Genomic DNA, 18,796 nt, shown 5'->3' with positions numbered 1-18,796 from the left:
TACTCAGTCAAATGATGATATAATTTTTTTTTGCCAGCAAATCTAGCAACATTTCAACTGGAAAGCTTAAAATACTTTGGGGCATTTTAGAACTTTGTAAAAAGTAGGCTGATGATATAAAATTTGTAGAATAAAGTTCTTTTAATATTGTAGGGAATTTGAAGTATAATTTTCATAAATATTGCATTCCATTATAGGATTACAAAATTTGAAAATTTCAGCTTTACAGTGCTACCATTTCACATAGATAAAGCCTTGTGGATATTATCCCCCAATATATTTACTTTTGTTGTTTGAATTCCTGATCATATTCATCTGCTTTAACCTGTCATGATCTGAATAGTTCAGGAGAAACAAGAATAAAATTCCAACTCTGCCATGCTAGGCATGCCTGTATCCCTTGTTCTAGCCTCCTATCAGCAAAGGGGTTCAGTCTAGAGTGGATTCATGTGACATTTTGTTTAGCACATAGAATATTAAAGGTCCTTATCACATGATAGTATAGGTTTTTAGACAGATAAAACGCAATCTTACTTCTCTTTATGATGGATGGCTAATGGATACCGAAATCATGTTAATCTCTACTCCCATAGCTCTATTGAAGTTAATATCCACCATCATATGGCATTAATGAGTGGATCACATATGTCGTCCACACTGTGAAGGAGCTACTTATATATAGGTGTTCTGTCCTGGGATCTAACACAGGATTTCTATATATGAAATAGGCAATAAACATATGGAATTAGATTGTATTGTTCAATTTATTTCAGTCAGACATTTGTACTGGTTTGGGTTCAAAGATTAAAAAAATCTTTATCTCTATTCAAGAGAATATTGTGAACATAAAACTATATTAAGACATTATACATAAATGAATGAAAATACTGAAAAAAATCCTTGCATCTGTTTGGATACATTTATGCATATCTTAATATAAATCTGTACCTGCATCTGTATTTATGTTTATACCCATATTTAATTTATACATCTTGCGATTCCAAAGTAAATGCTCTGTCTGTTCACCATTGGTCACCAAAAAATTGAACTCAATTTTAGAGAAGTAATTAATGTGTTATTTTGTGATCACAAAGATTTAGGCCACATTGTGTACTATTTGTTCACAATTATACAACATTGTCCCCTTTCTCTGTTTCTGGTTGCTCATCACTGCCTGTCCCTTTTATCATTATTTATCCAGATTTACCCTCCGAGTGCAGGTCTGATGATCTCACTTCCTCACTCCAGCTTCTTAACTTGTCATCAGTCTTTGATGCTTTTGTTCTTGTCTGTCTCCCTCTGTGATCATCACTAGTAATTCATTCTCTGCTTTTTGCCACACAGAACTCTGTAGACCCCTAAGAAACCATGCTGAAAGGTCTCCACGACATTTCCCACTTTTCCCCCTCTGTCCAAAATGTCCTTTTGTGCCTTTTCTTTCTCAAAAACTCAAATCAACCTTAAAATTCAATTTAAACTATCACCTCAAAAGCTTTTCCTGCCCTCCCTCAGGCAGAACAAATCATAGCCCTCTGGGTGTAGTCACACTATATCCTGAACCTGCTTCTCTTTTTATATATAGCAGCTCATGTTTTAATATTTGCTTTCATCTTTGTCTCTCCTTCTCCAATTCTGAAGTCTTGGAATGTAGGACCCTTGCCTGTATCTCTCTGTCCTCAGAACTAGGCATGTCATCTGGGACATAGCAGGAGCTTAATAACTGTATGCAGAACTAATCCACTTATTTAATCTTCACAACCACATATGTTTACCAATGAGGGTGCTGAGGTCTGAGATGACCTTGCTCAAGGTCATTTTCTAGTGAGTGGCAGGTATGTTTCTTCCAGTCAAGGGATGTTTCATCAGTGTTGCAGCGGTGTGCCTGTCTTGTCTCCTAGGAATACCAGAAGGGCTGTTTATGTTCAGATCCATCCTCCTAGAAAATTAACTGAGTCCTGTGACTGCTCTGAAGTAACCCAGGTCCGCCTTGGGATATTTTTCCTACTTTTTCCATGCCCGGGACGACTTCACCATTACTTGAATTGGTTCAGTCTTGGCTCTCATCCTCCTTGTCTCTGGTTTGATGTATCTGTCTTTGATCTTGATTCACATTACTCTCTGATTTTGTTTTTGTCTTTCTTTTCTGATGACATAAAATATCTGCCTGGTATTGCTATTCACTGAAATCAGTCAGCCTTCCTATAGGAACATGTCTACATCTCTATCCATACTCCTCATCTTTTAACCCCTGAGATGGATTGCTTCAGGCAGAAGCCATCATGAGACATCAGGGAATATAACTTCTCAGATTTATTTAATGATGTGATAAGAATGCTTAACTTCCTTCACATGTACTGATATATGCTGATATGTGAAATGCCAAAATTATAAACATGATTTTTAAGAAGTCTCCTTCTGAGACTTCATTTATTTTTCCATACAAACTCTTATGCATTGCCAAAGGAGGTTTAAAACTTGTCTCTTACCTTAAACCCAAGATTTTACTTCCAGTTGTCCATAGCACATCCATTTTTGCACATTTGCTGTCACTTTCCTTGCAGCATGTCTAAAACTGATTTTTTAGCTTGTCCACCAAATCACACCTTTTCCACTCCCCCATTTTCTGTCAATATTTCCCCACCTTTTAAATTTAAAATTCCATCAACTCTAAAAGCCATATAGTTGTTTCTCAATATATCCCCCCCCATGATGCCAAAGGACCAAGACAAAAAGCATAGACTTCTTGATCTCTCAGATCCAACTGTCATTCAGCAACAACTTATTTTAATACACCAACACCATAATTCCTCAGTACAATAGTCACTTCCTGTCTCCTGGCTGTGCATACATCAAGCCATCCTGTACAACACAGATAAGGCAATTTTCCTAAGATACTACTTTCATTATGTCATTATGCTTGCTACTGCCCATTTATTAAGACCAAGCTCTTCAACCTGATAATTGAGGATTCAAACAGAGTGGCTGTTTTTGCATGTTTCCTCTGTCTTGGATGTGCCCTTTTATAGCTGCTTCCTCCATTCATCTGAGTAAACCCTCATCCTTCAACAGTTCACTTTAATGTCACCTCCTCTGTGAAGCCTTTCTGAACTAATTAATCATTTCCTCCTCTGTGTTTTGTAGCATCCATCATATTCTAATACAGTTTGCAATTTATCAGTCTTTATCTTCTATTCTTGAGATCTTTAAGGTTACGAACTAGGTTGTAGTCATATATTTAGTCCCCAGTGTAGCACCATATCTGGAATACAATAGGAATTTTATATATATATATATATATATATATATATATATATATATATATATATACATATTTATACTAGTTGTTGAATGTTCACCACAAATATATTATTATCATATTATATATTATAATATGATAATTATTATATATATTATATATAAAAATTAGTAAATGAAATAATGGCTTTATGATGTTCATTATCAACTCTAAATATTTGCTCTCATTTTCTTTATTTTTCCAAAATGCCTTTAAGCATTTCTCCAAAAATGCAAATGCAGTATTTTTTTTGAAAAAAGTTGAAAACAAACTGATACATTTGATATTATTGTAAGTAGGTAAATGAAAACACATATGAAACAACACTATCTTGTGTGTATGTTAAGATGGTAGGTTACTGTTAACATTAAACTACTTTTATTTATTTTGTTGTTGTTGTTATTATTATTATTATTATTACTGGTCTTAATATTGGTTATTGAATCCAGGGCATTTTACCACTGAGCTACAACCCCTTTTGTCCTTATTATTTTAAGTCTGAGACAAGGTTTCTCTGAGCCTGGCTTGGAACTTGTGATCCTCTTGTCTCAGCCTCCAGAGTTGCTGGTACTACAGGCATGTGCCACCATGCCTGGCTGGATCTCTTTCAAACAGATTTAAAGGTTCTTTATTTTGTTTTATTGTGCTAATTTTTGAAAGTGGTAGATCACTGATCAGGATGACCTTAAAATTCAGAGTTAAGAGTCAGATGGCAATATCAAGAATGCAATAATAAATGTTGGCAAGGATGTGGGGGAAAAAGTGCACTCATATATTATTGGTGGGTCTGCAAATTGGTGCCAATACCCTGGAAAACACTATGGAGATTCCTGAAAAAATGAAGAATGGAACCACCATATGACCCAGTGATTCCACTCCTCAATGTATGCCCTGAAGATCTAAAACTAGCATGCTATAGCGATGCAGTCACATCAGTGTTTATAGAAGCACAATTAACAGTAGCCAAGCTGTGGAACCAAACTAGGTATTACTCTACAGATGAATGGAAAAAGAAAATGTGATATACACAAACAATGGAGTTTTACTCAGCAATAAAGAATGAAATTGTGGCGTTTGCCAATAAATGGATAGAACTTGAGACCATCAGGCTAAGTGAAATAAGCCAGTCCCCAAAAGTCAAAGGTTGAATATTTTCTTTGATATATGGAAGCTAGACCAAATAGGAAGGAAAAAAAAAGTAAAGGTGATAGGGGGTGGGATTCCATGAAATAGAAGAGAGGTCGGTACAGGAGGAAGGGGATTGAGGGGGAGGGAGGAATGATAAGAAAAGAGAAGAATGGTGAAATGAATCTCACCAAACTTTCCTATGTACATATATGAATATACCATAGCGAATCTCACTTTCATGTATATCCACAAGGCACTAATTTAAAAAAAAAAAACACTATAAATAAATAGCAGAAAGATAAGTAGATTAGAGGAAGGGAAATGGGGGAGGGAGAATGGAAGGGAAAAAGGAAATCCTGAGGACTGAATTAGAGCAAATTCTATTCCATGCTTGTGTAATTCTGTTGAAAAGAACCTTAATATTATGAATAATTAAAAGGAACTAATGAAAAGTGAAAATACACACACACACACACACACACACACACACACACATGCACGCACACACACACACCATACCACACACTAAACTTCAAAGTTCCTTCAAGGGTCAGATCAAATTCTACCTTTTCCAATAAACTGTCCATAAATAATTCTATTTTATAGTATTGTGTTTCTGAAAATCCCTTTAGCACTTCTAGTCCATGTGAGAAAACTATTATTTCACTCTCTGTGGCCAACTGTTTTGTTTTAATCTCTTCTCTAACATTGGAGCCAGGATTTCTTTTCCTTCATTTTTAGACTCTTAAAGTTCTTGATAAACAGTAGGTAATTAATCAATACTTGGTAGTTTTTGCACTGCTTGATTTTGATGATGATGAGGTTTGTAGCTCAGGACTGACAAGCTAAGATCATCTCTTATTTTATAGTGAAGCAAGTTTTTATAAAAAAAATTAGTACCTTCACTCCTGGAAGCTCTTTGTAGTTCTTTTAAATGGGGCTTGCCTCTGGCTAGAATTTTCTTTTTTTCCTTCTCAATTTAAGCATTCTGTCTTCTGTGCTTTGTGAGTGCTTCCAGTCCCTCTTCCCCGCCAAATTCTTTATGCATGTTAGCCTTTTTCTCTATTATGCACTACCATTTCTCCCCAGCAAGGTAGAAGATGGATGTTTTACTAAGGACTTAACTCTACTAAAGTTAAAATCTGTTTATTGAAATTCTATTAACTAAAGATCGTAGACAGCACAACAAAAATGAAAAAAAAAAGAAATTCTATTAACTAGGCAAAGGTTTGTTTTACCCAGAAAGAAGCATGAAGCAATATTTTATATATAATTTGTATCTCCTTTAACAAGTTTTCTCTTTGAAATTTAATTTAGATTTCATCTTTAAGATCATACAGCCATTTATTTTATACCACTGAAAACTCATATCCATAGTAAACCAGATATACTTATTAAGTTTTAATATTGGTCAACATGTATTTATTGTTGCTAAATATTAAAAATTAAGATTCCAATAAAGCATCATTTTGCATTTGGTTTTAGATTAGAAATTTGAGTGACATGGATCAGGCAATTACTATTTGAAGAGCTGAATATTATTTTAACTTTAGAATGGAATCACACCTTTAATTGGTACTTTAGAAACCAAAGTATTCATTGGTCAAGTTGAAGTATCATTACCCATTTCATGATTTTCCCTCTAATTCTAATAAGAGATAGTTTTAAGATGTATTTTAAAATTGAATGGGTAACTGGATTGGACAACCACTTAAAAATAACATTTAAATTTTCATTTTGGAATTGTTACATGCTTTGCCCTTATTGGCTAAGTCCAGGCTGTTTGTATAAGATCTTAATGTTGCTTTTTAGTGGACTTAAAATAAACATTGTATACATCAATCATGGTAATTTAAAAAATTTAAATCATTGGGTTCAATTCTTCTTTCCTTAATTTGTCTTGAGTGAGGAAATAATTCGAGAAGAAATCCATACATGCTGTGTCATGTTTGTCACTTAACTCAGGCTAAGCTTGACCTTGTCACTGTGGCCTCCTGGGGTGTAGAGCAGCCCTCTGGGTTTCAGAGTATGGTTTGGTTCTGTCGTTGCAAACTCTTTGATGGAGCATAGACTATTGCTGAGAAATTCTTAGAACAAAAGAAAACTGAAAAAAAAAGTTAGATATATGGGCCATAGAAAATGAAAAATCTGAGCTACTAGAAAATAAGCCTTTCAGAAGAGAGTTGGCTAATTAATTAAATTATTACTTAAAAATACTGAATCATTGAGCAAGTAAAGATGAACAAAAAATGTTTCTTTTGAGCCAGACTAACTGTTCTTTCCTTAACCTATTCATTCTCTACTTCCATTTCTTTAAGTTCAGGATTGGTGTACTCTCAGCTTGAAATTACAACTTAACTCCTAAATAACATGCTGTTTATCTGCTATCTCAAAACTAGGAGGCTTCAGGAGTCAGTTCAGAATTAGGTCCAGCAATTTAAGCACTGGAGTCTTTAATCTCTGTAATGATACTCCTCAGGTCCCAACTATCTAGGGGCTATTTAGCCCTTATTATTTCCTGCAACTTCTTTTTTTCTTTCCCTCCTCCATCAATGAAGGCAGGAGACCAGGAAGACTAATGGAGCCAGCATATTTATTAACAAAACTCAAGGTGTTTCTTTAAAGCCAACTTTCTTAAAACAAAAACAACAAAGAGGTATCTTCTCTTTACAGTTTATTTCTCACATAAAAATCTGATTTTATTAGAGCAAATACTAATAGGTCAAGTTGCAGAGAATAGAAATCTTACGATTTTGTCTGTTTTCACTCCTTCATCATAATGGATTATTGATACTTATTGATTTCCACTTTATGTCCATTATTTCTGAATTCACATATACATTAACAGGTATTATACTTTGATGTCAATAGTGCCTTTTATCATGTGGTCTCCTGAATTTCTTTCAGAGACCAATGTGTGTAGTGGGAGTGAGTAGTAGGTAGAGAATGAGCTGTTTGTTCTGATGGGACTAGAAATAAATGATCTAAATGGCAAAATGTGTTTTTTATATTGAACTTACCTAAGAAGGTTATTTATGGCTGGAATTATAAGCTTGACCCAGTAGAATGCACAAAAAGCCTGCATCGTATCATTTTCATATGTGTGCACTCTCCAAATTTGCTTTAACCACTGATAAATTCCCAGTCCACTGTTTCTGTCTCTTAAGGGCATATCGTAGTCCATTGATTTTATTTCATGTTATGCTCAAATCATCCACCTTTGTTTTAAAGTACCTTAAGGGCAGTGTTTTATTTACTGAGTTCCTTTTAGATTTGAGTCTTACCATGTAAAACTGATGAGCATCATCAATTAAGTGACACACTCTGTCCATGTTATCTCGCAATCTGTCATAAACATGAATCACCTATGATATTGTTCCATCTACTGTATTGCAGGAAAAGCAGAGGTTTCTGACAGATGTTCTGCATGAAGTGATGCTGCTTGATGGTTTGGCCAGTTCCCATCCTGTATCCCAGGAAGTGCTACGGGCAACAGATATTGACAGGGTGTTTGACTGGATCGCATATAAAAAGGTGGGAATAGATAAGACCCAGGTGCCAATTGGATATTTCATTAGTTGGGTAGCCAAACTATTTCATGCTAGATGTATTATATATTTTTTCTTCTTCCTTGCAGATAGAAATGGATTGTGATTTAGTAAACACAGAGTCACTAGGTTCGTGTCATTTTATGAGTTAGGGCTTTCCTTGAAAAATTAGGAAAATGGAGAAGAATGTTTGCCAAATAATGCACAGAAATATTGGTAGTATTAATGCCTAAATATTTGGAGACTGAGTATGAAAATTGCTGTACAAATGGTGTTATGTAAATGTCAGTTTTTATTATTATTAATAAGAGAATTGACCTGTCTAGTGACAATGTACCGTTCATCATTGCCCCTTAAATACTTATTTATTTTGATTGGGTAATGCAAGTGGATATAGGCAATGCCATGACTCGTGCATTTCATACCTATTACTTAAGGGATATTTTGGGAATTAAGCTTGATTCCTGAATAATATTGTGTAATAAATTAACTTTTGAAGACTAGACTTAGAATGCCTAAAATGAAATTTGGACCATTAACTAGATGTAAAATTAAGGCACTCTATATTTTTTACCACTATTGCTTTGATTAGGATTTCCCCTCATATGTCTATCCCTGTTATTCTAATTTTAAGATGAGAATGTGCATCTCTTACTAGCTACTTAATAGTTAAAATACAGCTAAATTCTGCTGTCATCTTTAGTGTAGACTGCATCTATTGGAATTTGCAATATTCCTTTATTGATTCAATAATGTTTTAAGGTTTTTGAAAAACATTACTATTATTTTTTGTATAAAATATATTTGCATTTGATAACTAGAGGTAGAACAATAATTCACAAAAGTCCTTAGTAAGGTAATTTGGATATTTGGTTTTGTACTCTAATAATGACTGTCTCAATGATTATTCATTAGTGATATAGGTTATGATATACAAATTATATTGTTAGAATATATCCTTTTAAGTCATGGATTATTGCATTATTTCAAAGAAGGCATTTTTCACATTGTATAAAAATGTATATATGAGAATAATTTTGGGTTAATACCACTGGAAATATAGTTCTTAGTGTATGTTACCAAGTGATGCTAGAATTCACCCATTTTCTTTTTTGAGTACAAGGGATTGAACTCAGGGGCATTCAAACACCGAGCCACACCTCAAGCCCTTTTTTATATTTCATTTAGAGACAGGGTCTCACTGAGTTGCTTAGCACTTCGCTGTTGCTGAGGCTGGCTCTGAACTTGTGTTCTTCCTGCTTCAGCCTCCCCAGCTGCTGGGATTACAAGTGTGAGTTACTGTGCCCGCCCACCCATTTTCAATTAAGACTTCTTAATAAAAAAATTTATTTTTCTAAACAGGTATGTCAGATTATAATTTAAATAAAATAGCCTGCATATGTTTAAAAGGTACAATATGCTATCTTTGGACATGCTTACACAGAGAAAATATCTCCACAATCAAGTTAGACACATGTCCACCGTTATGAAATGTTTTTCTCATGCCCTTTTTTAATCCTTCCTTCTGTCTCTCCTCCTTTAATCTTTTTTACTATAATTGGTTGTCATTTTCTCAAACTTTATATAAATGAAGTCATAAAATGTTTATTCTTTTTTATTTTCCTATTTTCACTAAGCATGATTATTTCAAGATACATGCATGTTGTAGAATATATAGGTATAAAACATTTTGTTTATTTATTCACTTAGACATTTGAGTTGTTCCAGTTTTTGGCTATTGCACGTGTTACTTCTGTGAACATGTAAAAGTGCTTATATGTGCCTTTGCTTTTATTTGCTGTTGATAAATACTTACAAGTGAGACATCCAGATCACCTGATGGATATGTTTCATTTTTGAAGACACTGCTGAACTGTTTTCCAAGGTAGTTTTAAAAAGTTACTATCACATATTCTAACTAAAAGTGAATCACAGTCCAGTTTCTCCATATCCACACCTATAGCCAGCCACTGGGTATAATTGAGTCTTTCAATTTTAGATGATCTAGTGTTATCTCATTGTGGTCAGAATTACATATTTACAATGAGAAAAGCTATTAAACTTTTTTATTTGTGTATAATAAAACATCAGTTTTGAATCCTTTACCATTTAAAAAGAATTTAGTTATTTTGTATTGAGTTTTAACTATTCTTTATATATTCTGAGTACATGTCCTTTATCTGTAGCTTTATGATTTGCAATTTTTTTCTCAATTTGTAATCTTCTTTTATTTTTATAACAATATGTTTCTAGAGGTAAAAGGTTTTAGTTTTCATGAAACCCTATATCATATTTCTTTAATTGGTATTTTAAATCATCATTGTATAATTCAAAGCCATGAAAATTTTTCTTTTTTTCTTCTCATCTAAGTTTTATTGTACAAGGTTTACTTTTAGATCTAGGATAAATGTTGAATTAATATTTGTATGCTGAGAGAGAAATTTAACCCTTGAAATATATTCTTTTCTTACCAAATTGCCTTTGTATACTTGTTGAGAATCAATGAATTATAGGTATGTGGGTTTATTTCTGGACTATTTATTCTGGTCTATTGATATATTTGTTTTTCTGGGGCTACAATGTCATACAGTCTTGATTATTGTAGTTTTATAATGAATTATGAAATAAGGTAATGTTAGTGTTTTTTTTTCTTATTATCTTTCTTCTAACATTGTTCAGTTATGTTTGGGTCTACAGCATTTTCACATGGAATAAATCTATCAGTTTCTGTAGAAATTACACTGAAATTGCAGGAACTGAATTGTATTTATAAAATAATTTGGTGGAAATGACATCTTTATTTTTTCCTTTTTGTTGTACCAGGAATTGAACCCAGAAGCACTTAACCATTAAGTCACATCATCACTCCTTTCTATTTTGAGACAGGATTTCACTAAGTTGTGTACGGTCTTGCTAAGTTGATGAGGCAGGCATTGAGCTAGTGATCCTCCTGCAATTGGGATTATAGGCAAATGCCACCATGCCTGGCAGAACTGACATCTTAATAATACTGATTTACTCATGAATAGTAAGTCCATTACTCCATTCATTTAGATCCTCTATTTTCTTTCAGCAATGTAGATTTTAGTGATTATTTACATATATATTACTTACTGATTTTATATATACATATGTATACATTAGATTTGTCCCTAAGTATTTCACAGTTTTAGCCTATTGCATGTAGCATTATTTTTAAGTTCCCATTTCTGATGATTTTTTGCTTCACTACATGGGAATAATTCATTTTTTGGTATTCATCTAGTACAATGTTAAAGTTATTAGAGCATATATCCTGTACTTTAACAGGTATGAATGTCACTAAACTTTTATAAATTTCTTTTATAATGTTGAAAATATCTATTCCTACATTGTTAAGCATCCTAATCAGAAATGGATGTTAATTTAATCAGAATGATTTCTATATCTATCAAGAAGGTTATGTGTATGTGTGTGTGTATATTTGTTTTTGTTTTAGTTTGTTAACATGGTGAATTATACTGACTGATTTTTGAATATTAGCCAATCCATGTGTTGCTGAGACAAATAACATTTAGCTATAAATGTTATAAATTGTTGGAATCCATTTGCTAAAACATATTTAGATAGTTTTCATTTTTGTTCATGAGGAATATTGGTGTGTAGTTTTCCTTCTCATAATATATTTCACTTTTTTTATTCCTGTAATGCTAATATCATACAACAGGAGCTCATCTCTTTTTCAGTTTTCTAGAATTTACAATAATTCTTGTATCTCTTTAAAAGTGTTTGGGAGATACAGACTAGGGGGAAACCAGAGACACCTGACCTCCAACCCCTCCTCCCAGTAGCAGCCAAAAGGAAACCTGGCTAGCCAGCGCTGGGGGAGGGGCAAGCAGAAAAAATCAAAGTGATAGAGTGCCAGGGATCCCAGCAGCCTGCAGCAGGGCCCCGGAGATCCAGGCCAACTGATTCGCGTGGCCTGCCCTGCGGCTACAGAAGGCTTGGCGCCTCAGTGAAGCCATTAATTGGCAAGCAGGGAGGTTAGGGAAGGCCATTAGGTGGAATCCCACCAGCCAAGCCCACACGGACCCTTGGGCCGAGCACGGGATCTCAGAAGGGGAAGGAAGCGGTACAGTCCCATCCCCCACAGCGGACACTCCACCGAGGCAGTCAGTGGCCACCATCCGGGAAAGCTGAAGGATACACCGCCACTCTCCTTCAGAGTGCAACATCAAAACAGCGGACACTCCATCCAGGCAGTCAGCGGCCACCATCCGGGAAAGCTGAAGAATACACCACCACTCTCCAACAGCTTGCAACATCAAAACAGCCAGCAGCAGGACCCCGGAGATCCAGGCCAACTGATTCGCGCGGCCTGCCCTGCAGCTACAGAAGGCGTGGCGCCTCAGAGAAGCCATTAATTAGCAAGCAGGGAGGTTAGGGACTGCCATTAGGTGGAATCCCGCCATCCAAGCCCACCGCCCACGCCCGGAACAGGCCCAGCGACCTGTCAGCATTGTAGTCACGACACCCCAATTGGAATAGGGACAGAGCAGAGCCGCCTTCCACTCCCGGAACAGGCCCAGAGAGCCGCCAGCGTGGTAGACACGTCACCCCAATTGGAGTAGGGGCACAGCCGCCGCCCGCACCTGCAAGGGAGACTTTTCAAGTATACAAGAGCAACATAAATAAATAAGGGGTAAATTTCAAAACACAACAGTTGCACCAAGCAGAAAGAAACGCGAGCAGTATGAAAAGACAAGGAAAGAAAGGACCACAAGCAATGCAGGTCAACTCAACTTTAGAAGAGGTAATAGCTGCAACAGATGGAATATCAGATAAAGAGTTCAGGATATATATGCTTCAGATGATCTGGAGTCTCAAGGAAGACATGAGACAGCAAAATCAGACAATGAAAGATCACATTGACAAACAAATCCAGGAAGTAAAAGATCAATTTCACAGGGAGATAGAGGTAATAAAAAACAAACAAATTGAAATTCTAGAAATGCAGGAAACAATAAACCAACTTAAAAACTCAATTGAGAATACTACCAGCAGAGTAGATCACTTAGAAGAGAGAACATCAGACAATGAAGACAAAGTATTTCAACTGGAAAAGAACATAGACAGCTCAGCAAGTCTGCTAAGAAACCATGAGCAGAACATCCAAGAATTATGGGACAATATCAAAAGATAAATTTAAGAGTCATTGGGATACAGGAAGGCACAGAGCTCCATTCCAAAGGAATAAAAAGTCTATTCAGTGAAATAATACGAGAAAACTTCCCAGAATTGAAGATTGAGACAGAATCCCAAATCCTAGAAGCCTACAGGACGCCGAATGTGCAAAATCATAAGAGATCCACACCTAGACACATTATAATGAAGATGTCCAACATACAGAATAAGGAGAGAATTTTAAAAGCTGCAAGAGAAAGAAAGCAGATTACATTTAGGGGTAAACCAATCAGGATAACAGCTGATCTCTCAACACAGACTCTGAAAGCTAGAAGATCCTGGAATAACATATTTCAAACACTGAAAGACAATGGGCTCCAACCAAGAATCGTGTATCCGGCGAAATTAAGCTTCAGGTTAGAAGATGAAATTAAAACCTTCCACAATAAACAAAAGTTAAAAGAATTCGCAGCTAGAAAACCATCTCTTCAAAAAATCCTTGGCAAAACATTACAGGAAGAGGAAATGGAAAACAACATTGAAAACCAACAATGGGAGGTAGGACAGTAAAGGGGGGAAAGTAGTCAAAGAGGATAACAAATCAGGTTTAGTAACATCAATAAACAAATATGGATAGAAGAACAAACCATATCTCAATAATAACCCTAAATGTTAATGGCTTAAACTCACCAATTAAGAGACACAGGCTAGTAGAATGGATCAAAAAACAAGACCTAACAATATGCTGTCTACAGGAGACGCATTTGATAGGAAAAGATATACATAGACTGAAGGTGAAAGGTTGGGAAAAATCATATCACTCATATGGACCGACCGCGGAAACAAGCAGGAGTGTCCATACTCATATCTAATAAAATAGATTTCAAGCCAAAGCTAATCAAAAGGGATATAGAAGGACACTTCATACTGCTCAAGGGAACCATACACCAACAAGACATAACAATCATAAATATATATGCCCCAAATAATGGTGCAGCTGTATTCATCAAGCAAACTCTTCTCAAGTTCAAGAGTCTAATAGACCACCATACAATAATCATGGGAGACTTCAACACACCTCTCTCACCACTGGACAGATCTTCCAAACAAAAGTTAAATAAGGAAACTATAGAACTCAATAACACAATTAACAACCTAGACTTAATTGACATATATAGACTATACCACCCAACATCAAGTAGCTACACTTTTTTCTCAGCAGCACATGGAACCTTCTCAAAAATAGACCATATACTATGTCACAGGGCAACTCTTAGACAATACAAAGGGGTAGAGATAATACCATGCATCTTATCTGATCATAATGGAATGAAACTGAAAATCAATGATAAAAGAAGAAAGGAAAAAGCAAGCATCACCTGGAGAATGAACAATAGGTTGCTGAGTGATCAATGGGTTTTAGAAGACATCAAGGAGGAAATTAAAAAATTCCTAGAGTTAAATGAAAACACAGACACAACATATCGGAATCTATGGGACACATTGAAAGCAGTTCTAAGAGGAAAATTCATTGCTTGGAGTTCATTCCTCAAAAAAAGAAAAAACCAACAAATAAATGATCTCATACTTCATCTCAAAATCCTAGAAAAAGAAGAGCAAAACAACAGCAAAAGAAGTAGAAGGCAAGAAATAATTAAAATCAGAGCTGAAATTAATGAAATTGAAACAAAAGAAACAATTGAAAAAATTGACAAAACTAAAAGCTGGTTCTTTGAAAAAATAAATAAAATTGACAGACCCTTAGCCATGCTAACGAAGAGAAGAAGAGAGAGAACCCAAATTACTAGCATACGGGATGAAAAAGGCAATATCACAACAGACACTTCAGAAATACAGAAGATAATCAGAAATTACTTTGAATCCTTATACTCCAATAAAATAGAAGATAGTGAAGGCATAGATAAATTCCTTGAGTCCTATGATCTGCCCAGATTGAGCCAGGAGGATATAGACAACCTAAACAGACCAATAACAATAGAGGAAATAGAAGAAACCATCAAAAGACTACCAACTAAGAAAAGCCCAGTACCGGATGGGTATACAGCAGAGTTTTACAAAACCTTTAAAGAGGAACTAACACCAATACTTTTCAAGCTATTTCAGGAAATAGAAAAAGAGGGAGAACTTCCAAATTCATTCTACGAGGCCAACATCACCCTGATTCCGAAACCAGACAAAGACACATCAAAGAAGGAAAACTACAGACCAATATCTCTAATGAACCTTGACGCAAAAATCCTCAATAAAATTCTGGCGAATCGGATTCAAATACATATCAAAAAAATTATACATCATGATCAAGTAGGATTCATCCCTGGGATGCAAGGCTGGTTTAATATACGGAAATCAATAAATGTTATTCACCACATCAATAGACTTAAAAATAAGAACCATATGATCATCTCAATAGATGCAGAAAAAGCATTCGACAAAGTACAGCATCCCTTTATGTTCAAAACGCTAGAAAAATTAGGGATAACAGGATCATACCTCAACATTGTAAAAGCAATCTATGATAAGCCACAGGCCAGCATCATTCTGAATGGAGAAAAATTGAAGGCATTCCCTCTAAGATCTGGTACAAGACAGGTATGCCCTCTCTCACCACTTCTGTTCAACATAGTCCTCGAAACACTGGCCAGAGCAATTAGACAGTCAAAAGAAATTAAAGGCATAAAAATAGGAAAAGAAGAACTTAAATTATCACTATTTGCAGATGATATGATTCTATACCTAGCAGACCCAAAAGGGTCTACAAAGAAGCTATTAGAGCTAATAAATGAATTCAGCAAAGTGGCAGGATATAAGATCAACACGCATAAATCAAAGGCATTCCTGTATATGAGCAACAAATCCTCTGAAACGGAAATGAGGACAACTACTCCATTCACAATATCCCCCCAAAAAATAAAATACTTGGGAATCAACCTAACAAAAGAGGTGAAAGATTTATACAATGAAAATTACAGAACCCTAAAGAAAGACATAGAAGAAGACCTTAGAAGATGGAAAAATATACCCTGCTCATGGATAGGCAGAACTAACATCATCAAAATGGCGATATTACCAAAAGTTCTCTATAAGTTCAATGCAATGCCAATCAAAATCCCAACAGCATATCTTGTATAAATAGATAAAAGAATCATGAAATTCATATGGAATAATAAAAGACCCAGAATAGCAAAAACAATACTAAGCAGGAAGTGTGAATCAGGCGGTATAGCGATACCAGACTTCAAACTATACTACAGAGCAATAGTAACAAAAACAGCATGGTACTGGTACCAAAACAGGCGGGTGGACCAATGGTACAGAATAGAGGACACAGTAACCAATCCACAAAACTACAACTATCTTATTTTTGATAAAGGGGCTAAAAGCATGCAATGGAGGAAGGATAGCATCTTCAACAAATGGTGCTGGGAAAACTGGAAATCCATTTGCACCAAAATGAATCTGAATCCCTATCTCTCGCCGTGCACAAAAGTTAACTCAAAATGGATCAAGGAGCTTGATATTAAATCAGAGACACGGCATCTGATAGAAGAAAAAGTTGGTTATGATCTACACGCTGTGGGATCGGGCTCCAAATTCCTCAATAGGACACCCATAGCGCTAGAGTTAACAAATAGAATCAACAAATGGGACTTACTCAAACTAAAAAGTTTTTTCTCAGCAAAAGAAACAATAAGAGAGATAAACAGGGAGCCTACATCCTGGGAACAAATCTTTACTCCACACACTTCAGATAGAGCCCTAATAACCAGAATATACAAAGAACTCAAAAAATTAGACAATAAGATAACAAATAACCCAATCAATAAATGGGCCAAGGACCTGAACAGACACTTCTCAGAGGAGGACATACAATCAATCAACAAGTACATGAAAAAATGCTCACCATCGCTAGCAGTCAGAGAAATGCAAATCAAAACTACCCTAAGATACCATCTCACTCCAGTAAGACTGGCAGCCATTAGGAAGTCAAACAACAATAAGTGCTGGAGAGGATTCGGGGAAAAGGGCACTCTTGTTCATTGCTGGTGGGACTGCAAATTGGTGCAGCCAATTTGGAAAGCAGTATGGAGATTTCTCGGAAAGCTGGTAATGGAACCACCATTTGACCCAGCTATTCCCCTTCTCGGTCTATTCCCTAAAGCCCTAACAAGAGCATGCTACAGGGACTCTGCTACATCGATGTTCATAGCAGCTCAATTCACGATAGCAAGACTGTGGAACCAGCCTAGATGCCCTTCAATAGATGAATGGATAAAAAAAAATGTGGCATTTATACACTATGGAGTATTACTCTGCATTAAAAAATGACAAAATTATAGAATTTGGAGGGAAATGGATGGCATTAGAGCAGATTATGCTAAGTGAAGCTAGTCAATCTTTAAAAAACAAATACCAAATGACTCCTTTGATATAAGGGGTGTAAACAAGGACAGGGTAGGGACGAAGAGCTTGAGAAGAATATTTACAGTAAACAGGGATGAGAGGTGGGAGGGAAAGGGAGTGAGAAGGGAAATTGCATGGAAATGGAAGGCGATCCTCAGGGTTATACAAAATGTCATATAAGAGGTAAGGAGGGGTAAGTCAAGAGAATACAAATGGAAGACATGATTTACAGTAGAAGGGGTAGAGAGAGAAAAGGGGAGGGGAGGGGAGGGGAGGGGAGGGGGGATAGTAGACAATAGGACAGACAGCAGAATACATCAGACACTAGAAAGGCAATATGTCAATCAATGGAAGGGTAACTGATGTGATACAGCAATTTGTATACGGGGTAAAAGCGGGAGTTCATAATCCACTTGAATCAAACCATGTAATATGATGTATTAAGAACTATGTAATGTTATGAACGACCAATAAAAAAAAAAATAAAAGTGTTTGGGAGAATTTAACAGTACATCAAAATAGACCAGGAATTTACTTCATGAAAGCCATTTAACTAATAATTTAATTTCATTAATGTATAGTAGGTCTTTCAGATTCTTCTTATTGTTATTATTATTATTATTTTATTATATTTTGTGTACTGGGCCTTGCGTGTGCTGGGCAAGTGCTCTACCACTGAGCTATATCCCCAGCCCTTAATTTATTCTTAAGTAATTTATTCTTATCTTAGGGACTTGACCCATTTCATTTCAGTTGTTCAATTTATTGACATAAAACTGTACATAGTATATTCCCTTGTTATCCCTTTAGTAGCTATACAATCTTTAATGATGTAACCTCTTTTATTCTATTTGTAGTTTGTGTCTTATACCATTTCTTCCTGATTTATGTAGCTAGAAATTTTGTAAATATTATTGATCTTCTCAAAGAGCATGTTTTTGTGTCATTGATTTTTTCCTCTCTTGTTTTCTATTTCAGAGATTTCCTCTCTAATAATTATTTCCTTTTTCTATATACTTTGATTTTAACTTGTTCTTCTCTCCTTTTTTTTTTTCCCTTCTGGTTTCTTAAGGTACAAGCTGAGGTCATTAATGTGAGATTTTTTTTTTCTATTCTAGTGATGGGATTCATTCTATAAATTTTCTCCTAAATTCACTGCCTAGGGAATCTTCAGAAGTTTAATATTTTGAGTTTTCATTTTAATTCATTCAAGATACTTTGCAATTTCCTACTTAATGTT

General features: G+C 35.4%; 1 protein-coding gene across 1 annotated transcript in view; it reads left to right on the top strand.

Moving 5' to 3' along the window:
- Window positions 1–18,796, top strand: part of Trhde (thyrotropin releasing hormone degrading enzyme) — a 377,691-nt gene that overhangs the window by 208,284 nt on the left and 150,611 nt on the right. Inside the window, exon 6 of the mRNA XM_026386682.2 lies at window positions 7,820–7,957. Coding sequence (XP_026242467.2) covers window positions 7,820–7,957 — 138 coding nt within the window. The remainder of the gene's footprint in view (window positions 1–7,819; window positions 7,958–18,796) is intronic.

This window comes from Urocitellus parryii, chromosome 5 (genome assembly GCF_045843805.1).
Source record: "Urocitellus parryii isolate mUroPar1 chromosome 5, mUroPar1.hap1, whole genome shotgun sequence".
Lineage (NCBI taxonomy): Eukaryota > Metazoa > Chordata > Mammalia > Rodentia > Sciuridae > Urocitellus > Urocitellus parryii.
Note: the sequence above shows the minus strand (reverse complement) of the source record. Positions and strands in the feature narration are given on the sequence as shown.